The following is a 23,134-nucleotide window of genomic DNA, read 5'->3' as shown; positions in this document are numbered from 1 at the left end:
ATAAAATGATGGGAGGTGGACGGGGTGGGGGCTGGGGAAACGAGCTGAGGAATTGGTGGGAGGACGCGCGATAGTAGGGTTTCCTGTTTCCGAACTTTAGAATTTAAAAGCCCCACCCGAGTGGACGGTGGCGTCCAGTTGTCATAACAACCGGCGGTCCGGCGGCGGGAGGGGCCGGGGGCGGGGCGGTAGGAGGGGGCGGGGCGTCGGGCGGGGCTAACGGGCTGCAGCCAAGAAACGGACGTGGAGGCGCGGTCAGGATTCTGCCGGACTGGGGCTGCTGCTTCGTGTAGTCTTCGGCAGTCCGTTCGGTGAGCGACGCGCCTCAACCTGGCGTTCAGGACCCTTCACGGTCTGGTCCGTTTGCACCACAAACTCCAGCAACTGAAAACTTCTTCCCCCAACACGTTGGGTACTTTTCACTCCTCTGAGCTCTTAGGTGCTCTTGCCGCAGCCTGTAGTGCCTTTTCCTCCTCTGTTACCTTGTCCTCCTGGAGAACTTAAGAGTCCCTGGTTGTCCCCTTCAACCAGATGATTATGTTGCTTTCCGATCTGCCCTGCAGCGGAGAACATCCTGTGATGTATATACCAGATCTGCCCTGCTGTTCCCAGATCAGAGTACACCAAGCTCCTGCCCCACTCCTGTGAGCACAGAAAAAGCAAAAAGCCCCCATTCACCTCGCCTGCTGCTTCCCTTGTTGGGAGTCAAGGCTGGAGCAGGAGTGTTCTCTTCCTATTTTATAGTGACAGAGGCCTTTCGGGCTGCAAGTACTCTCAAGATGCCGGCTCTGAAGTGCCATCACCCCACATTTCTAAGCCTCCTTGACCCCTGAAGGGGGTCTGTTAAGACTCTGGGATACAAAAGGGGTGTGTTGGCCAACTGCCTGATAATTTGAGTGTCAACTCCAAAAAAAGTATTCTGGGGACTCCAAAATGTCTATTCTGTTCCTTTGTAAGGGGGCAGTAAAAAGTAGTGGCTTGAAATCCCCTCTGACTTTGAAACAAATTCTGTCTGTAGATAATAATAATATCTATGTTATATTGGACATATATAGTTTACATAGTATATATATGTATCATATATGTATCATATATCTATGTATCATTCTGTACATCATATCCATATACCCACATATCAAGTACATATATATCAATACATGTATCTATATATTATTGTAAAATATCACCATATCCATACATCTGTGGCTCCATGGCTCTATCCTGCATTGTGCGCAGACACACACGCACACACAGTACACAGCACAGTGCCTGGCACTCAGTAACATGAACCTGCCAACTAGAAGGAAGATGGGGTATGTGGTCCCCCAATCTCTTTTCAACCCCAAAGGCAAGGGATGGTATATGCTTTGAAAAGTCAGCACCCTGAGCTCTCAACCCTTGTCTCTGGGACCCTCTCTCTTTACTCCATGTCCTCTGAAGGCTCCTTGGATGATGGTACGCTGAGCGGCATCGCATGGCATCTCATGATGAAGATTGGCGGCCCTCACTGCCCAGCCCCTGGGACGCCATCCTAGAGGCCGTCAAGGATCAGCTCCCGTCTCTGGACTCGGATTCCTCCTCGGTAAGCAAGCACCTTCCTACATCTTCCTAGGCCCCCACTGCACTCTCCTCCCGTGACAGACACGATGCTGACCAGAGAGCTCAGTGTCATGTAAGCGAAGTACCAAGCCGTCACCTCCCTGCACTGCTCATTCCATGCGCTCAGTGTCATGTAAGCGAAGTACCAAGCCGTCACCTCCCTGCACTGCTCATTCCATGCCAGGCATTAACTGGGCTGAACGGGTGGCAGGTAACCCAGAACTGGGCGCCCTGCATCTCACCTCCACCAGGTGGTGCTGCTGAACCCATTTCTAAATCAGCCTCTGAAATCCGTGTCAGCGAGGCCCTTTGGAAGAGAACTGGTCTCCCCAGACAGTCAGAGAGCCGGAGAGCCGGGGACAGGGCAGGTGGGTGGAAGACGAGGCCCTCCTGGCTCTGCCTCCGGGCCGTTTAACCCAAAGCCTTCTCATCTGTCCACAGTCAGACCATGAGGATGAGGAGCTGTTCATCTTCCAGCGAAATCAAACCGCCCTGATTCCAGACTTGACAGAGGAACTGGCCGACGACCCCGCTGGGGCCTGGATCACTTCCTCTGGGTCTCCTCCTGAGGTCTGTTAAATGCAGGCTCCAGGGGTCCACGGACCTGGGACCCTTCAGTCAGAATAGGGTGTGGGTGCTCCTGGCCCTCACTGGGCTCTAAAGCAGCGTGGTTCTAAAGAGGTTAACGCCCCCGGTCTAGCATCACCCAGGCCTTTCTCCAGGTACAGCCCAAGGAGTTCAGACACCAAACATCTACTGGCCTTGTGCACATCATGCTCCCAGGAGCCCAGAACACTTAGAGCTGGGGGCAGGGACTTGATTTTCTATCTGATTGTACCCCCTGTACCCCTTTGACCGCTCACCACACACACATAGTCCTGAGTGCAAGCACTGACCCAGGGTCATCATACGGAGCCAGGGCATGTCCACACCAGAAGTCACCCACACCCCCAGCCAGGCCTAGAAATACATCTGAAATAACTCTAAACAGGAAAACTGCCAAGGCTGCCAAGCTCCCTGGTTAATTCAGTTGGAACTATGTCTACTTCACTTAGTTTTGTGTTTTTTCCATTTCTACAATTACCTCGGCAGTTACTCTTCCAGACAATTATGGTTTAACCTGGGATGGAAAAGCCTGCACCAGCTCACAGGGGTTGAGGCTGTGGGCTCTGTCTGGAGACAGAGGGCCTGGGTGTTGTCTTTTCCACCTCTAACCACTTGCACCTGTGCACACTGGCCAAAAGGGTGGGACAAGCCAAGTGTCCATCAACAGACAAAATGGATAAACGATAAACAACAGACAATATGGATACAATGGAGTACATCCATACAACAGAATAGAATTCTTCCATGAAAAGGAATGCAGTCCTGACACATAGCACAACATGGGTGAACCTTGGAAACACGAAGCCAAGTGGAAGGACACCCAAGACAAGTATTGTGTGATTCCACTCCGATGAAATATCTAGAGCAGGCAAACCTATAGCGACAGGAAGTAGATGAGCATTCAACAGGGGCTGGGGGAGGGAAGGTACAGGGTTTCTGTTCCAGGTGATGGCAGATTTTATGTTCCTTGCACATCTTACCACACAACCCCCCCTCCCCCCGAGGGATGTTTGGAGGCTGCTAACCAGGGACATCTGTTTCCTGCGTAGACAGCTGTGGTGCCTGTAGAATCCACCGTGGAGCCCTGGGGCGAGTGGAACGCATGGCCCCGGCCCCAGGAGTCGGCCCCTCTGGAAGGAAGGGCCCCCGGCAAGAGTAGCTCTCTTCTCAGGATGTCTGCAGAGATCCCCCCACAGCAGCTTGATGATGCGGGCGGGACCCTCAATACCAGTGGGTCACAGAGTCCTCGCCAGGGGCCTCAGGGAGAGGCCACCTGCTCCCCTCTGGAAGCAGGCCTGCAGACAGAGCCCCCAGGCGCGGCCTCACGGGCCCAGGAACGCTCAGACGCTGCCAACCGCAGAGCCCTGCGGAGGGAGAGGAGGAAGATGATCGAGAAAGACATCCTCCACAAAGTCACTTGGGATGGCCGGGACCCAGCCTGCTCTGACGCGAGCCGAGGGAAGGAAAAGGCCTGCGACGCTGTGGGTGTGCCTTCAGAGGAGCCCCCGGGGCATCTGCCTGTGCTTTCCCTTCAGGTAGGCGTGCCCCCAGCCCAGGCTTCCTCAAGGTGTTGGTCCTCCCCACCACGTCTGTCTTAGTTTCTTTGGGCTGTGATAACAAAAGTCCCATAGACTTGGGCAGGGGGCTTAAACAACAGAAACTAATTTTTCACAGTCTGAAATCTGGAAGTCCAAGGTCAAGGCTCCATCACATTTGGTGTCTAGTTGAGAGCATGCTTCCTGGTTCATTTGGAACGATGCGGGAGCTCCCTGGAATCTCCTTTTAAGGGCACTAATCCCATTCATGAGGGCTCCCCCGCCGTGACCTCATTACCTTCAAATACCATCACACTGGGGATTAGGAGTTCAACTCATGAATTTCGGAGGGACACAGAGATTCAGTCCATAGCAATGACCTCAGGCCCACGGCAGCAGGCCTTCCATCAGGTAGGCAAGTCCTACCTGCCAGACAGACAATCCTCAGAGTTACAGTGAACAGGGAGGAGCACATAGTCCCCAGCTTTCTTAAAACAGAAAGAAAAAAGAAAACTAACCCCAAGCATCATCATGAAGACACAGAAGATAGAGCAGACCGTGAGGAAGCAGCACCTGCAAGCCTTCAAGCCCTCATTCTCATACACGCAGTGAGCTCCCATTAACGCTGTCATTTAGATCATCCACGAGAGCCAGCACGATGACAAAGCCGGTTCAGAGATCATGAGAAACTGAGGTTTTGTTCAACAGGGGAGTGGGGAATGTGGAGATTAAATTGCTACACTAAGTACAGTAGCTCAATGGGGCAACGGAACTGGTACCTTTGGGCTTAGCTGCTCCAGTGGAGGGAAAAGAAAACCCTTGCATTTCTCAGTTTCACAAAGTTGTCAAACAGGTGAGCCCTGGTCAGTTACGCACACCAGCCCTCCCCGAGAAAGATGGGCTCATTAGAAGATGCCCCTATATAACATAGAAACATCACAAAATTATCTTTGTTGCCTTATTTGACAGATTTTCATAACAACCTAGAGAAAATTGGCATCGAGGTGTACCCGGAGGTCACTTTCACCAATTCCATCCTGTCAATTCCATTCTTTCCTCAAACTCCGGTGGGAGGCGCTCAAGGCCTTAACAGGACACACTAATTCCTGATGAACATCTCTGTGCCCACTGCATCACCGCCCCCACAGCCCTCTTCCAAGCCCTCCAATCTCAACAGTTGCTGTGTTTCTTAAAGGAGCAAAACGTTCTAACCTCCCAACATTCTAAACCTGCCTGAACCTAAATAGTTTTAAAATGACACTGAGCTTCCTCCAAGCCAGACAATGTCTTTGTGCCAGAAATAGAAGTATTGCCCCAAAAAAGGCATAGGAAAGGGGGTGGCAAGAAAGGCGGACCCCACCCACCTTCACAGGGGTGGTTCATTCTGCAAAGCCTATGTGCGGGGTGGGTGAGCGGGGGTGGGTGAGTGAGCCGCCTCATCTCAACCCTGGTTTCTGCCCCAGCCATCCCGGGACAGCCTCTGTGGATCCAGAATTCCTGTCCCTGGGACCCCGAGGCAGCCTCATCATCACTGCTCTAATTATTTCAGGAACTTGAAGAGTGGGATTTGGATCAAGTCCTTCTGAGTCTGACTGGGCGAGAAGAGGACCGGGGCGATGGTGCTCCTAGAGCTGCGTGGTGGGCTGCTGACCGCCTCCAGGGCCAAGGTTTGACCTTGAGCACCAGGGGTTGGGTGGGGGGCGAGTACATCTCCCAAAGTGGCTCATTCCAGGGCTTCCCAGTGAAACGGGGGGTGGGCTGGGCAGGGTCACCTCAGCAGCTCGCCACACCCTCTGTGCTGCTCAGCCCTTGCCTTCCCACACACACAGGATGTAAGACTTCATCCATCCATCCATCCTTTGATTCACTCACCAACTCACCCATTCATACCCCTGCTATGTATGTGACTGCCTTTTCCTTCCTCTCCACCTCCTCAGACCTTCCTCTTTCCTTCTGGAAGCCAAGTAATCTTGCATTTTGTGCCCCCTTCAGCCAGCTCCTAAACAGAATCCTGCTTCCACGGCCTCTGTTTACAAACAAGTTCAGTTCAGTTCAGTCGCTCAGTCGTGTCCGACTCTTTGTGACCCCATGAATCGCAGCACGCCAGGCCTCCCTGTCCATCACCAACTCCCGGAGTTTACTCAAACTCATGCCCATCGAGTCGGTGATGCCATCCAGCATCTCATCCTCTGTCGTCTCCTCCTCCTCCTGCCCCCAATCCCTCCCAGCATCAGGGTCTTTTCCAATGAGTCAACTCTTCGCATGAGGTGGCCAAAGTATTGGAGTTTCAACTTCAGCATCAGTCCTTCCAATGAACACCCAGGACTTCTCTCCTTTAGGATGGACTGGTTGGATCTCCTTGCAGTCCAAGGGACTCTCAAGAGTCTTCTCCAACACCACAGTTCAAAAGCATCAATTTTTACTTTACAATATTGTGTGGTTTTAAAAAAAAAAAAAAGAAAAAAAAAGCATCAATTTTTCGGCGCTCAGCTTTCTGCACAGTCCAACTCTCACATCCATACATGACCACTGGAAAAACCATAGCCTTGACCAGACGGACCTTTGTTGGTAAAATAATGTCTCTGCTTTTTAACATGCTATCTAGGTTGGTCATAACCTTCCTTCCAACGAGTAAGCGTCTTTTAATTTCATGGCTGCAGTCACCATCTGCCGTGATCTTGGAGCCCAAAAAAATAAAGTCTGACACTGTTTCTACTGTCTCCCCATCTATTTCCCATGAGGTGATGGGACCAGATGCCATGATCTTAGTTTACTGAATGTTAAGCTTTAAGCCAACTTTTTCACTCTCCTCTTTCACTTTCATCAAGAGGCTTTTCAGTTCCTCTTCACTCTCTGCCATAAGGGTGGTGTCATCTGCATATCTGAGGTTATTGATTTTCTCCCGGCAATCTTGATTCCAGTTTGTGCTTCTTCCAGCCCAGCGTTTCTCATGATGTACTCTGCATATAAGTTAAATAAGCAGGGTGACAATATATAGCCTTGATGTACTGCTCTTCCTATTTGGAACCAGTCTGTTGTTCCATGTCCAGTTCTAACTGTTGCTTCCTGACCTGCATACAGGTTTATCAAGAGGCAGGTCAGGTGGTCTGGTATGCCCATCTTTTTAAGAATTTTCCACAGTTTATTGTGATCCACACAGTCAAAGGCTTTGGCGTAGTCAATAAAGCAGAAATAGATGTTTTTCTGGAACTCTCTTGCTCTTTTGATGATCCAGCAGATATTGGCAATTTGATCTCTGGTTCCTCTGCCTTTTCTAAAACCAGCTTGAACATCTGGAAGTTCACGGTTCACGTATTGCTGAAGCCTGGCTCGGAGAATTTTGAGCATTACTTTACTAGCGTGTGAGATGAGTGCAATCGTGCAGTAGTTTGAGCATTCTTTGGGATTGACTTTCTTAGGGATTGGAATGAAAACTGACCTTTTCCAGTCCTGTGGCCACTGCTGAGTTTTCCAAATTTGCTGGCATATTGAATGCAGCACTTTCACAGCATCATCTTTTAGGATTTGAAATAGCTCAACTGGAATTCCATCACATCCACTAGCTTTGTTAGTAGTGATGCTTTCTAAGGCCCACTTGACTTCACATTCCAGGATGCCTGGCTCTAGGTGAGTGATCACACCATTGTGATTATCTGGCTCGTGAAGATCTTTTTTGTACAGTTCTTCTGTGTATTCTTGCCACCTCTTCTTAATGTTTTCTGCTTCTGTTAGGTCCACACCATTTCTGTCCTTTATCGAACCCATCTCTGCCTGAAATGTTCCCTTGATATCTCTAATTTTCTTGAAGAGATCTCTAGTCTTTCCCATTCTGTTGTTTTCCTCTATTTCTTTGCATTGATCGCTGAGGAAGGCTATCCTATCTCTCCTGGCTATTCTTTGGAACTGTGCATTCAAATGGGAATATCTTTTCTTTTCTCCTTTGCTTTTTGCTTCCCTTCTTTTCACGGCTATTTGTTAAGGCCTCCTCAGACAACCATTTTGCCTTTTTGCATTTCTTTTCCATGGGGATGGTCTTGATCCCTGTCTCCTGTACAATGTCACGAACCTCTGTCCTTAGTTCATCAGGCACTCTGTCTATCAGATCTAATCCCTTAAATCTATTTCTCATTTCCACTGTATAGTCATAAGGGATTTGATTTAGTTCATACCTGAATGGTCTAGTGGTTTTCCCTACTTTCTTCAGTTTAAGTCTGAATTTGGCAATAAGGAGTTCATGATCTGAGCCACAGTCAGCTCCTGGTCTTGTTTTTGCTGACTGTATAGAGCTTCTCCATCTTTGGCTGCAAAGAATATAATCAATCTGATTTCAGTGTTGACCGTCTGGTGATGTCCATGTGTAGAGTCTTCTCTTGTGTTGTTGGAAGAGGGTGTTTGCTATGGCCAGTGCGTTCTCATGACAAAACTCTATTAGCCTTTGCCCTGCTTCATTCCGTACTCCAAGGCCAAATTTGCCTGTTACTCCAGGTGTTTCTTGACTTCCTACTTTTGCATTCCAGTCCCCTATAATGAAAAGAACATCTTTTTTGGGTGTTAGTTCTAAAAGGTCTTGTAGGTCTTCATAGAACCGTTCAACTTCAGCTTCTTCAGCGTTACTAGTTGGGGCATAGGCTTGGATTACCGTGATAGTGAATGATTTGCCTTGGAAACAAACAGAGATCATTCTGTCGTTTTTGAGATTGCATCCAAGTACTGCATTTTGGGCTCTTTTGTTGACTATGATGGCTACTCCATTTCTTCTAAGGGATTCCTGCCCACAGTAGTAGATATAATGGTCATCTGAGTTAAATTCACCCATTCCAGTCCATTTTAGTTCGCTGATTCCTAGAATGTCGACATTCACTCTTGCCATCTCCTGTTTGACCACTTCCAGTTTGCCTTGATTCATGGACCTAACATTCCAGGTTCCTATGCAATATTGCTCTTTACAACATCGGACCTTGCTTCTATCACCAGTCCCATCCACAACTGGGTATTGTTTTTGCTTTGGCTCCATCCCTTCATTCTTTCTGGAGTTATTTCTCCACTGATCTCCAGTAGCATATTGGGCACCTACCGACCTGGGGAGTTCCTCTTTCAGTAGCCTATCATTTTGCCTTCTCATACTGTTCATGGGGTTCTCAAGGCAAGAATACTGAAGTGGTTTACCATTCCCTTCTCCAGTGGACCACATTCTGTCAGACCCAACCCGTCTTGGGTGGCCCCACACAGCATGGCTTAGTTTCATTGAGTTAGACACGACTGTGGTCCTGTGATCAGATTGGCTAGTTTTCTGTAATTATGGTTTTAGTGTGTCTGCTCCTGATGCCCTCTCGCAACACCTACCGTCTTACTTGGGTTTCTCTTACCTCGGACGTGGGGTATCTCTTCATGGCTGCTCCAGAAAAGCACAGCCACTGCTCCTTACCTTGGACGAGGGGTATCTTCTCACAGCCGCCCCTCCTGATGAAAGGTTGTTGCTGAATGATAAGACGCCGGGATTCTTGGCCTCTGGAGGAGACAAATTCAATCTGGGGCCAGAGACGAGGCTGGATCGCTCAGAGCTTTTGTGTAATAAAGTTTTATTAAAGTATAAAGGATATAGAGAAAGCTTCTGACATAGGCATCAGAAGGGGGCAGAAAGAGTACCCCCCATATAGTCTTCAGCTGTATGTTATATAGTCACTCGCAGTCTGTTAATGAAAAGAAAGGAATGTCTTAAAATTTAGAATGGCACCAGATAATTCATCCCCGGCCATAAACGATTGACTTGAATCTTTACCAAACAAATAGTTTCGTTTACATAGATTAGGGGAACAATATCTGAGTAAGTAGGTTGGGCCATTTGGTGGAACCAACTTGAAGACAGAGTCTGGGGTACATTAACATAGCTTAAGACAAACATTTCCATAAGAAAAAATGTATTGGTTAACTCAAGGTTTTGAGAATAGTTAGCTTCAGGTGAAACCAGGTGTCATGGCAACACAGCATTTTAAGAGAAACCTCCTTTTAAATTTGTATAGAGAAGAAAAAAAATATCGCTAGTTTGTTTCCTCCTGCCTCTTAAGAGAGAGAAAAATGTCTGACACTTGCAGCCTATTTCCTCCATTTGGAGACCCCTGGCCTTCCTGCCTGTTACCCTCTCATTCCCCCCTTTTCTTTTAGGAGAATTATGTTGCCTAGGGAAAAGGGGCATCGTCCTCATTCCATAACTGCTTCTGAGCTGACAAGGGGCATTGTCCCTAAATTGGTGAGGCAACATATTCTCCTAATCCTCATACTGAGGATGTCTTATTCTGGGGCCCCAAATAGTAGTTGGAAGAAGCTGCATTCGTAGCAGGAGTCTGAGCAACCCTTTGTAACTTAAAAGCTTGCAGGCGACTAGAAACAAATCCAATCACACAGTTACAGATGGCAGGAGCAAACAGCAAAAACAAAACAACCAGAATTATTGTAATTAAGATATTTTTCCACCATGAGGAATTAGTTAACGATTTCCAAAGTGAGGAAACTGAGATTTCGATTTCAGGATTATCCATGGCCCAAATCATCTTGTTCATGTGTTCAGTGAAATGAGTAACATTAGTGCTCATATCAGGTATATATGTGCAGCATTGGGTATGAATGATGGCACAAGTTCCTCCTTGGGCAGCTGTCAGAATATCTAAAGCCAACCTGTTTTGTAAAACCACCTTTCTAATTTGTGCTTGTTCAGCGTTAAGAGCTGAAATCGCTTTTTGAGAATCTAGTAATGCCTGCTGAGTGAAATTAGTCAAAGCATCCACTCGTAGCATAACATCTGCAGTTCCCAAAGAGGGGACAAACACTGCCGCCAAATAATCATACCAGTGAAATACAGACCTTGCCCACCGAGTTTTAAGGTGGGGAAGATTAGCAGGCCTTTCTGGAAGCTCTGAAAATATAAAGCCGTGAGTAAAGGCTAGACCCAGGGTGCATCTCCCTATCCAGCCAGGGGGAAGCCAAGCCCATAGGTAAGAGCCACATATCCAATAAGTCCCGTTTGGAGCAAGCCAGCGTGACTGAGATATCCAGTCCCAATTAGTGCCTGGCCAGACAAAGGGAGATCCTGAACTGGGGTTGGAAAACACGGGAATGATTATGTTACATATTTCCTGAGACAAAAATCCCACTGTTTTCCAATCATTGTATTTAAGTTGTTGGCCAACTTTGGGGGATGGCTCTATTTGTTCCCAGCATATGGGGGCAGTAGATATTAGACGTCCTTTTTCAGGAGTTAGCCATATAACCTCATCCCATATTTGATAAACATCAGGTAAAAAACCATCAGATCTAGACCTATTTGTCTTATGTGCAGCAAAATAGTCATTAAACTGAGACAATGTATAATTAAAATTAAAAGTCACATTATGTCCATAGTTCAAATACAAAGTGTTGCACCAGTCCATTCCAGGGCTGTTAGATGTCATCAGATGATGAAGAAGAGGCATCACACGCGATTGTTGTCGAAGGTATTCACAGACTTGGAGAAAGTCTTTTCCTTGAAGTGGAGCTGTCCACCACGGGAAGCCTTCCACTGATGAAGAGGGGAGTGCTCCGCAGACCCAGCAGTTAGACCGATTGTGGAATGCAGCGTAGGAGTGAGCCCAGGACAGGAAGGCATTGTCGTGAGGATCAAACGGCAGACTCAGGATTTCTGGAGTCAGCAGAAGTAGGCTCACATAGATTATCAGGCCCATCTGAAAAGTACAAAGTCAGAGCATAGAAAGTAAAGACATAAAATGACATCACTTAGTTCTGGTCAGGGTGCCACCTCTTGACTCGAGTGTGATGTATCCATGAATCAATTCCTGGCACTTGGACAGCTGTGGGAGAAGAAAGAATAACCTGGTAAGGGCCTTCCCAGAGGGGCTCGGGGGATGGGCCCCCAGACCCCAATGTTTTTATGAGGACCTCGGTTCCTGGCTCAAATAGAGGCTTGCTGGATTCAGAGGCTGGGTCAGGAGTCTCCTGGAGTTCTGTTAATGCCTGTTGAAAAGCTGAGAGCTGAGTTACATAATTAGTTAACTCCAAGGCTTCAGGGTCTATAACAATGTCTGTGCGTAAGAAAGGCCTTTCATAAATACATTCAAAGGGGGACAGTCCCTCCTTTTTGGGGGCAGTTTGAGCCCTCATTAAAGCTATGGGTAGGACTTTAATCCAGTTGTCCTGCGTTTCTTGAGTTAATTTGCACAGATGTCTTTTGATAATGTCATTAGCTTTTTCAACCTTTCCTGAGGATTGGGGTCTCCAGGAACAGTGTAAGTGATACTCTATTCCTAGAGCTTTAGACACCCCCTGAGTTACAGCAGCTTTAAAGGCGGGGCCATTGTCACTCTGAAGGCTCCGTGGCAGCCCAAACCTGGGGATAATTTCATGGATTAAAATCTTTATAACCTTCTTAGCTTGTTCACTATGACAGGGGAACGCCTCAATCCATCCAGTGAAAGTATCCACCCAAACTTGTAAGCAAGAATATCCATTAGCTTTTGGCATATGAGTAAAATCAATTTCCCAGTCCTCTCCAGGATACTTTCCACTTCATTGTAATCCAGATTTTGCTAGCTTCTCAGTCTTTGGGTTATTTTTCTGACAAACCTCACACCTTTTGATCATGTTCTTTAAAGTTTTCATTACATTTTTACCTTCAAACAAACAAGAAGTCATCTGGTAAGTACTTTTTGCACCCAAATGCAAACTCTGGTGTAAATCCTTAAGAATTCTCCACTGAGCATTTTCAGAAAATATTAATCATCCATCCTCGGACTGTAACCATCCTTTATCAGTAATCTTTGCTCCTCTTTTCTCGCATCTTTCTAATTCTTCCTCAGTATATTGTGGCTTTTCCTGTTCCACAGGACCTGTCCAGATCAAAGGCATCTGTAGGGAGGGGGTTTCGTAAAGTGCCGCTTTTTTGGCTTGAGAGTCAGCTGACAGGTTACTGGCGGCTACTTTACTCCCATCCCTGCCGTGCCCTTTGCAATGCATAATCGCTACTTTTTTAGGACAATATATAGCATTTAAAAGTCTCTCAATCTCTCTGAAATGCTTAATAGGGTCTCCTGTTGCTGTTTTAAACTGTCTTTCTTTCCATATCGCCGCATGAGCATGTAAAGTCAAATAAGCATACTTACAATCGGTGTAGATATTTACTCCCTGTCCCTTGCTTAACTCTAGAGCTCGGGTCAGAGCCATAAGCTCCGCTAACTGGGCACTGGTTCCCTGGGGGAGAGATTTTGCTTCTAAAACCTGTTCAGCAGTCACCACAGCGTAACCTGCTTTGCGCTTTCCATCCCGAACAAAAGAACTGCCGTCTGTAAATATTTCCATGTCAGGATTGTCTAATGGGGTATCCATTAGATCCTCCCGAGCTGCATAGTTTAAAGTTAGGAATTGGGAACAATCATGATCAGGTGTTTCATTTTCCTTCTCAGGAAGGAAAGTGGCAGGATTTAAATTTCCACAAACTTTAAGCTTAGTTACTGGTCCTTCTAACAACAATGACTGATATTTAAGAAGTCTACTGTCTGTCATCCAAATATTAACCTTAGAATTTAAGATTCCACTCACATCATGAGAAGTCAGTATAGTAAGGTTTCATCCATTAATTATTTTTAAAGCTTCAGGTGCTAATAAAGCCGTGGCCCCAACTACTTTTAAGCAGTGGGGCCACCCACGTGCAATTACATCTAATTCTTTGCTTAGATAAGCAATAGGTTGCTGGTGAGGCCCTTGGGGTTGTGTCAAAACTCCCAAGGCCACACCTTTTCTTTCAGTGACATACAAGTTAAATTCTGACCCTGTGGGCAAACTCAAAGCGGGAGCTTGCAGGAGAGCAGTCTGAAGAATCTTAAAAGCCTTTTGAGTATCTGGAGACCAAATCAGTTTGTTGGTTTGGGCCTGCTGAGTTTCAGCTATAAGTTTATATAAAGGCCGGGCAAGTTCCCCATAGCCCGGAATCCAAATATGACAGTAGCCTGTGATTCCCAAAAATCCTCTCAATTGTCTTAAAGTCATAGGTAGGGGATGATTTAGGATAGGTTTAATTCTCTCGGGGCCTATGGCCCTAGTCCCTTCTGATATGATTAGGCCCAGATATCTAACAGATGGTTGACAAAGCAGAGCCTTTTCTCTTGATGCCTTGTAACCGCAGCCTGCCAGAACGTTTAAGAAATCTTCTGAGGCTCGTGAACAAGCTTCCTCTGTCTCAGCACAGAGCAAAATATCATCTACATATTGTAACACTACCACTTCAGAGCTATTAAAGTTTTGTAGATCCCGTGACAAACTTTGTCCAAATAAGTGAGGACTGTCACGAAATCCCTGGGGCAAAACTGTCCAGGTTAACTGAGAAGCTGGCTGAGTAGGGTCTTCAAAGGCAAATAGAAATTTACTTTCTTCCACCAAAGGCACTGAATAGAAGGCATCTTTTAAATCAATTACTGAAAAATATTTGGCTCGTTCAGGAATTTCAGACAATAGAGTATAAGGATTAGGCACCACGGGGTGTAAAGGAACCACAGCCTCATTTATTATTCGTGAATCTTGAGCTAATCTCCATTTATCATCTGATTTCTTTATACCCAAAATAGGAGTGTTGCATGGACTGTTACAGGGAACTAATAGTCCCTGCTCCTTTAAATTCTCAATGATGGGTTTTAACCCTTCCTTAACCTCAGGTTTCAGTGGATATTGCTTCTTATGTGGGAATAAGTGTGGGTCTTTGAGCTTGACAACCACAGGAATAGCATTTTGTGCTCGACCCACAGATTTTCCATCAGCCCATACTCTAGGATTCACATTTTGTTCAACTAAAGGGAGAGAAAGGGAAGGCTCCATATTCATGAAAACAGAGGCATGGACCTTGCTCAGTATATCCCTCCCCAAGAGGGGTGAGGGTGATTCTGGCACGATAAGAAACTCGTGTGAAAATAGCACAGAATCCCAGTTGCACGATAGAGAATAACTGAAATAATACCTTTTGGCTCGTCCAGACAGTCCCATTACGGAAGCGGATAGGGAAGAAAGTGGGCCAGGGGCTTCAGTAAGCATGGAGTAAGTTGCCCCAGTATCTAAAAGGAAATTGACCGATTGGCCTCCCACCGTTATCAATACCCGGGGTTCCTCAGGTGTAATTAGGACAGGAGCTTGTGTGGGGACCCCCAGGCACCTTCAGTCCTGATGGTCTTGAGAGTCAGACCCCTGAGCCCTACGCCTCTTTGGGCAGTCTCTCCTCCAGTGTGGTCCTTTGCAGACCAGACATGGAGCTGGGGCGACTTAGATGCCTGAGGGCAATCCCGCTTGAGATGCCCCTCCTTTCCACAGTAATAGCAAGCCCATCCCTTTTCACCTGGGTCCCTCTGGGCATTTTTCTCAGGCTGTTTAAGAATGGTTTTCATAGCCATTGCGAGGGCTTCCACCTTTTCCTTTGTCTTTCTCTGCCTTTCTTTCTTTTCCTCATATTCCCTACCATAATAGACTGTCTGAGCCAGTTGTAATGGATTATCTAAAGACTGATTTGGTCCATAAGCCCGTTTTGATAATTTACGGCGAATATCTGGAGCCGACTGAGTGAGAAATCTATCCTTTAAGATCACTTTTCCCTCTTCACTTTCGGGATCAATCTCAGTGAATCTGCGAAGGGCTTCTCTCTGTCTATCTAGGAATTTACCAGGAGCTTCCTTCTCCTCCTGTTCTATGTCTGCCAGTTTGCTGTAGTTTAAAGGTTTAGAACGTGCCTGCCTGAGTCCTTCAAGAATACATCTGACAAAATGACTCTGATCCCATCTTCCTTTAGCAGTGTTATAGTCCCAGTCTGGTCCTGTAGCTGGGACTGCCTGACTCCCAGTGGGTACCGCGGCCATGCAGTATCACATAGGAAGACCAGGTGTGTCTTCTTTAAGCCCTGGGGATCAAATCTATCCCAGTTTTTCAGGATACAGTTCAAAGGAGTGAGGCTGGAATTGTTAGCTCCCATCTGTAAGAGAGGAAAAAAAGCGACCAGCGCCATTTTTGCTACCGGAGGCGTCCCTCCCTGCTCTAGATGGGGGTGTAGACAGACGTTACACCAAAAGCTTTTCCTTCCTGGTCGGACTTAGTCTGTCCCTTACCGACGCAGGCATCACACTCATCCCTCCCGGTTCTACCACCGAGACGGGGTGGGGATGCACCAGGGGTAGACCTGATGGCATCCCTGACTGACGTCCAGCCCTTCACCTCGCTTGCCTCTGATGCCACCCGGGGCGCAATCAGAGTAACCTTCCGGAATGCCTCCCAAGCTAAGACCTCTGGGGGACACATTCATCACCTGAGTGCCTGTGCACGACCCTGAGAATATTCCTGACCGCAATAAGACCTGCACGAACTTTAAACTGAGATGCTCCTTCCAAGCGTCACCACACCAGTATAAGAGCCTCCTCTGGTCCACTAAGAGCCAGTGTTACCAAAGGAAAAAAACCCCATTGCAGTTCCAATCTGAGTAACCTTTAACCTCAGAGATGCTCTTGGAGCTAGAGCTCCATCTAGCTTCCAAACTTTCGATGCCTAGCGAGGCTAGGCGCTTCCTGACTACCAATCCAAGTTTGAGACCTAGGCCACCTAGTACACAGTAGCAACATAGATTACAAGTCCCTTGAAAGCCTATGATCCGATAGATTAGGTTAGTACTTTTAGTTTCCAAGGAGTTATGGAATGGTCAAAGAGACCGAAAAGTTTGACCGAGAAAGGAGAGTTTGGTCCACACGCTTTGCCCATTTCTGGTCGGTTCTCGAAGGAGACATTGGGTGCCTCCTGGCATTGGCAGGTCAGTATAAACCCCCGACAGGTTTCTGCCATAAGCCTTATGAGGTCACCACGGAACCGAAGAGCAGGGCTCCTCACTTGCTTCGCGCAGAGCTTTTCATTCATTCACACAAGCACACCATAGAGTTGTGCTTGTGTGAATGTGCTTTGTGTTCCACCAAAGTACAGTGGAAAACGTGTTCGCTAGGAGAACAAAGAACTAGAGCTCCAAGCATCCCTACCTTGTCCTGAAGGATCCTGGACAAGCCCCCAAGATGAAAGGTTGTTGCTGAACGATAAGACGCCGGGATTCTTGGCCTCCGGAGGAGACAAATTCAATCTGGGGCCAGAGACGAGGCTGGCTCACTCAGAGCTTTTGTGTAATAAAGTTTTATAAAAGTATAAAGGAGATAGAGAAAGCTCCTGATATAGGCATCAGAAGGGGGCAGAAAGAGTACCCCCCATATAGTCTTCAGCTGTATGTTATATAGTCACTCGCAGTCTGTTAATGAAAAGAATGTCTTAAAATTTAGAATGGCACCAGATAATTCATCCCGGCCATAAACGATTGACTTGAATCTTTACCAAACAAATAGTTTCATTTACATAGATTAGGGGAACAATATCTGAGTAAGTAGGTTGGGCCATTTGGCGGAACCAACTTGAAGACAGAGTCGGGGGTACATTAACATAGCTTAAGACAAACATTTCCATAAGAAAAAATGTATTGGTTAACTCAAGGTCTTGAGAATAGTTAGCTTCAGGTGAAACCAGGTGTCATGGCAACACAGCATTTTAAGAGAAACCTTTTAAATTTGTATAGAGAAGAAAAAAAAATATCGCTAGTTTGTTTCCTCCTGCCGCTTAAGAGAGATAAAAATGTCTGACACTTGCAGCCTATTTCCTCCGCTTGGAGATCCCTGGCCTTCCTGCCTGTTACCCTCTCACTGACCTTGAACGTGGAGTAGCTCCTCTCAGCCCTCTTGCGCCGGCAGCAGCCGCTCCTTGGAGGTGGGGTTGCTCCTCTCGGCCGCCGCCCCTGACCTCAGACGTGGGGAAGCTCCTCTCGGCCGCTGCTCCTACGCTGTCGCAGCCTGGCGCTCTCGGTCGATACCTCTGACCTTGGGTGAGGGGTAGCTCCTCACCGCCACACTTCTGCGCCGTCCTTCGCAGCTGGCGTGCTTCTGCAACAAAGCCAGGGCTAACTCCTTCACTGGGCTTGTGGTCTGGCTCTGGGCGGTTTCCTACAAGAGTTTCCCATAAAAGCGAGTGGAGGCCGGCCTGAGGCAAAGAAGGTGCAATTTCCAGCCCCTGGTTCCAGAGCAAAGGCGGCTTTTAAGAAGGGTTTTGTTTGTAACTTAACCCCTTAGAGCAGGGTATGGAGAAACTCACCCTGCTACAAGTGGGGCAGGGTTGAGGGGCTTAGTGGCTGCCCCCTTGGGCGGCAGTGCAGCGGAACCTGCTATCCATTTGTTTGTGTACTACGTGCTCAGCCTCAGCCGTGTCTTTCTCTCTGCAGCCCCATGGACTGTAGCCCACCAGGCTCTTCTGTCCATGGAATTTTCCAGGCAAGAATACTAGAGTCGGTTTCCACTATGCTCCAGGAGATCTTCTTGATCCAGGGGTCTCCTGCATTGGCAGGTGGATTCTTTACCACTTGGGCCATCTGTGAATGCCCCGTTCTTCATTTAAAGGCACACAAGCCTTTAACTAAGCTATTCCACTTCTACAATCTATCATCACACATCCATCTTAACACGGAAGGATATAAAGTACATTCAGTGAAAAAAAGTCTATAGAGGGGGGCTTAACTAGTGGTTCAGAGGTTAAGAATCCACGCTTGCACTGCATGCGGGCATGGGTTCCATCCTTGGTCAGGGAACTAAGATCCCACATCCCGCCTAGTGAGGCCAAAAAAAAAAGCAACCTATAGACAATGATCCTATTGCTATTTTTAAAAAAATTTTTAAGATTTTTCTTGGATGTGGGCTGGCTTTATAGAATTTGTTACAATTTTGTTTCTGTTTGGGGTTTGTTTGCATTTTTTATTTCTTATGTTTTTGTTTTTTTGGCAAGGAGGCATGTGGGATCTTAGCTTCCTGACCAGGGATTGAACCTGTACCCCTGCATTGGAAGGCTAACTACTGCACCACCAGGGAAGCTCCCCCTGTTGCTATTTTTTGAAAAAAGGAAAAAACACACACAAGTGTTAACCATGGTTCCCTCTGACAAGTGAGACAGGAGCCAGGGAGTGGACGACCTTGTGAACAGGTGGTCACCCTTGCTTCCTGGGGTGCACACAGCTCCCTGCTTGGGAAAGAAGGGGCCCCTCACCCTGCTGAGCTGGAGGGGGCCACACTAAGGTTGTGAGCCGCAGAGGGTGGGCTGGGCCCCTGGCACTTCTCTGCGCGTAAGCCCAGCACCTCCACGCGAGGAGCCCTGAGGCTCAGGCTGCAGTGGGTCAAAGCAGGGGCTGTGTCCTCACCAAGCTGCCTTCCCCCTCCCCGCAGACCACACCGCGCCCAGCACCCAGGACCGGCTCATGGAACGCCTCAGCCTCCTGTGCTCCAGGCAGTCCAGAGCCGCCGCCTCTGCTCGGAGAGTGCCTGCTGACATGCCCCGGGAAGCCCGGCCCCAGGAAGCCGGAAGCAGGTGGGCCCTGTTGACCCCTGGCCCCGTCCTCCCTAGTAGTGGCTTCTCTCAGCATTTATGGTGCCTTGATTTAAGGGCAGGGCACCTGATGTGTATTTCTCTTCATCTCAAGAATATGATCAGGAGTCAGTATTACTATTACCCCCCATTTTACAGATGGGGAAACAGGCTGAGAGGTTGACTTGCCCAGGACATAAGTGGCAGAGCTGGGACTCAGGCCCCAAAGCACCTGCTCTTTCCCACCCCATGGGAATCCTCCCTAGGGGAGGACCCTCTCCCTCTGGCCACTGTTGATTGGGCCAGCCTTGAGCATCTGTCCCCAGCCAGGTCGGCTGGGGGGCGGGGTGGGCAGAGGTGGGGACAGGGCCCTGGGGTCCCTTGAGGTCCAGCTGCATCCCAACTTCCGACACTCTGGTTGTCCCACCCTTTTTAGAAGTCTGACAGCCAGGAATTCCCTTTCTTGCCTGAGCTAGCTGAAGCAGGCTTCTGTCCCTGACAACCCACGTGTCCGACAGAAAGGACTCTGCACTGTCCAGTCAGTAGCCACTGGCTACACATGGCTAGTGCAGCTGAGGAACGGGATTTCTACTTTATATTAGCTTAAATGCAAGTTTAAATAGCTTTCGGCAAGTGTCCACCACACTGGAAAGTGCAGATACAGAATGTCTAAGCGCCACGCAGAGTTCCACTGGACAGCGCTGGCCTGAATCCTGAGGACTGTTCTCAGGACCTGCCTCAGGGTCCTGTACGGGGGCCCCCAGCCCAGCAGAGGCAGGTCACGGTGACCACCGGGAAGTGACTCAGCTACCCCCACCCCCAGATGTGCTTCCAGGGAGCTGGGCTTCCAGGCACTGGCCCAGGATGCGCGGCTGAGGAACCCGGTGGAGCCTCCCACCATATTCATTGACCTGCGGCCGACAAAGACATCGGACCAGAGACCCTCGGAGAGGTACGGGAAGTGCAGACTGCCCTGCGGCGGGCCTGCTGCTTCGGGAAGACGGGGACTCGGACAGCAGGTCCTGGGGGCTCCACTCACTGGAGAAGTGCTTTCACCCAGGAACTGAGTCTGGCCCATAATCCCATGGGGCCCCAGCCACAGGCCCTCCCTGCAGGGAGGTGGGAAGCTGGGGCAGGGGGGCTTGCTTAGCCGAGGCTGGGGTACCCGGCCCTGGCCGCACCCCTCCACCACCTGCAGGAAGCTCACTGGCCCTGCGGCTTTGGCCGGCTGCCCATCCTCCCGTCTTGGGTCACATGGGAGCCCTGGGCACTCCAAGTCCCTGGCGGGAGCCACGCTGGACCAGAGTAGACTGGACATGTCCAGAGGAACCCACCTCTCGTCTGCCCGCAGCTCCAGCTCCTACTCCAGCTCCTCTGACAGCGAGGAGGCGGAAGAAGAGACAGCAGCTCAAAGAGAGACGCAGGGCCCAGCCAGGCTACGGTAACCGCAAGGGGCGCCCCTCACCATCACAGGCGGGGATGCTCACCTGGTCCCAGCTCGTGTTTTTAATTGCTGCTCTCAGCATCTTGCACGCACAGGGCTGGCACAGGAGGGTGTGGGCTGCTCTGGGAGGCTGGCAGGGTAGCCCAGCCTGCCCTACTCCCCTCCAGACAACCCCCAGGATGCCTTAGCTTGATCTCAAGAAGGGGTTACATTTTCTTTCTGAAAAATGGCTCCGCAAATTGACTTGCTCCCTGCCAGTGATGGCAACAGAGGTGAAGAGATATTGCAGGGATGGGACTACGTGATGGTTAACGGCCGGAGAGGAAAGGCTCAGGTCAGCTAAGAGAAACATCAGATTCAGGGAAGGCTCGGGTCTCTGAGGCCCGGTGGCCACCCCAGGGCCGCAGGGTGAATTTGCACTAGGTGCTCTGGAAGTCTCTGTCGCTTTTGGACTTCCAGACCTTGCAGATTCTGCCCTCTGGGAACGTCAGAGTCTACTGCAGCTTTCCTCCCACGTGGTGTGTGGCTGGACATCCCAGGAACAAAAAGGGGAGACGCACTGGGGTTGAGAAGTGTCCCACAGGGGTCCTCCCAGAGGCCTTTAGCGTGCTGATGTGCTCTGTGACTTGGTGTGGGCCCGGAGGCCGCAGTCCTGCTTTCTTTAGTATCCTGAGAACCAGGCACGCGCTCCAGAGGCGCCCTGGCTTCCCTCTGCTGGGGTCCTGTTTCGGACACAGTACCCCAGGATTGTGGCCCAGCACTGGGAGGCGGGCTCCACTCGGCGCTGATGGAGGGCACATCTCCTGTGTCATAGGGACTGCACGGGGAAGAGTCAGCTCCTCCAGCAGCTCAGGGCATCTCGGGAGGCGGCGGCGCGGCCTCAGCTGCCCGCCGGCGAGAGGCCTGTCAGTCAGGGGGCTCAGGCCCCTGGAGATCCGGCCGGGTCCAGCCCTGGGGTGAAGCAGCACGGAACGCTCTGGGCCGAGAGGGGCACACAGGCCAGACCCGCAGGGGTAAGTCCCAGCGACAGCCCCGGAGGCCCGGTGCCTCCTCGGGGTCAGCCGTAGATGCCTCAGGTCTGAGGAGGTGAGCTGGTGATCTGACTTGCCTTTGATACCAACACCAAGGCACTGGTGGTCCCCTCACTCTCCCGCTCCCATCTGCAGCACAGGGACCCCCCAACTGGGGCTCTGCTGCAGCCCTCTGCTGGAGTTCAGTCAGAACATCTTCACGCGCTGACAGCAAGGACGCAGTGCAGACCTGTACATACAGCATGACACGTCACCTGGGCCCACATCCTCCAGAAAACGGCCAGGCGGAAACACCACGGAGACAACGGATTTGTTCTGACAGTGGGACTAGGGGGCTTTCTCAGCTTTTTCCATTTCTGCATTTTTTTCCTCTTTAATGTGCATCTATTGATTTCCATCATACAAGTGGTTTTTTTTGTTGTTTTCTTGTAACTACATAACTAAAGTAAATCTTCTTTAGAGAACTTCAGGGCTGAAATGGTCTTGAAAAACTTAGCTTGATTTTCTGGGTCCTTGATGTTTGCTGTTTTGAACAAACCACGACATACACACACAGACAACACACACCACACACACACGTTTGGATGGAAGGGTGAACTGAAATTTGCTCTTTTTTCCTTAACCAAGACACAAAGGCGGCATGTATATAATCATGTTCTAGGGTCCTTCCAAAGTAAAGGTGGGTTGACTTTTAAATACAGAATATGAATGTTCTGACGCTGGAAACTGTCCCATGGACAGTGGAGCCAGGCCTGCCTGTGTGGACAACCGGCAAGAGCTGAGGCGGCTCTGCCGTCTCCCTCACCGATCCTTTCCTAGCACTACTGCCAACCTCCACCGATTTTTAGTCCTTTCGTTGGTTCTTGGCCCAGCTGCTCCCAACAGGCCCTACTCTGCGACAACTCTGTTCTGACTCCAACTTGTTTTCAAGGTCTCAGCGCCCCTCCACCCTGTCTGCCCCATGGGAAGAGCAGAGCGGTCAGCTTGGACCCCCTGTGCCAAGGGTTCAGGCAGCCCGGCACGGCCCTTGGCCTCTGGGCATGTGTTCCAGCGTTCAGCTGGGGTCACCACTGGCTGCCGGGCCCTGAGGGTGTGTGAGGGCCTCCTCCCCACCCAGCCCCCCGCGAAATAAGGCAGGCCCTGCCCAGCCACAGGCAGCCAAGATCAGGGCCACAGACTCCACTTGATCTTGCCACGGGGGCCTTGCCGGCAGCCCCCGTTCTTGACAACAAGGAGCATTTTCACTACAAGCCAGATGTGAGCTGGCTTCCAAGGCCACACGAGGCCCTGTGGAGCCTGTTCTGCAGGGACTGGAGCCAGACTACCATCACCAGGGGCCCCCAGGCCCTCTCCTCACTGTGGAGGCCCCCGCCCTCCACTCCAGGGCACACACAGCATGGTCAGAGCTCAGGCCCTGGGCACACAGCCTCCACTAGTCACTAGCTCTCAAGAGCAAAATCTATTGGGGTGGGGGT

At 49.5% G+C, this 23,134-nt stretch overlaps 1 protein-coding gene across 1 annotated transcript; it reads left to right on the top strand.

Annotated features, from left to right (window-relative positions):
- The first annotated feature begins 214 nt into the window (after positions 1–214).
- On the top strand, positions 215–21,922 carry DNAAF8 (dynein axonemal assembly factor 8). The gene is made up of 10 exons (XM_043455292.1): positions 215–311; positions 1,441–1,582; positions 2,041–2,169; positions 3,255–3,740; positions 5,290–5,407; positions 19,046–19,187; positions 20,008–20,136; positions 20,536–20,625; positions 21,443–21,641; positions 21,795–21,922. The coding sequence occupies exons 2-10, from the start codon at positions 1,475–1,477 to the stop codon at positions 21,903–21,905; spliced, it is 1,512 nt and encodes a 503-aa protein (XP_043311227.1). The 5' UTR covers positions 215–311; positions 1,441–1,474; the 3' UTR covers positions 21,906–21,922.
- Positions 21,923–23,134: the final 1,212 nt, after the last annotated feature.

This window comes from Cervus canadensis, chromosome 32, assembly GCF_019320065.1.
Source record: "Cervus canadensis isolate Bull #8, Minnesota chromosome 32, ASM1932006v1, whole genome shotgun sequence".
Classification (NCBI taxonomy): Eukaryota; Metazoa; Chordata; class Mammalia; order Artiodactyla; family Cervidae; genus Cervus; species Cervus canadensis.
This window is presented reverse-complemented; position numbering and strand designations above follow the sequence as displayed.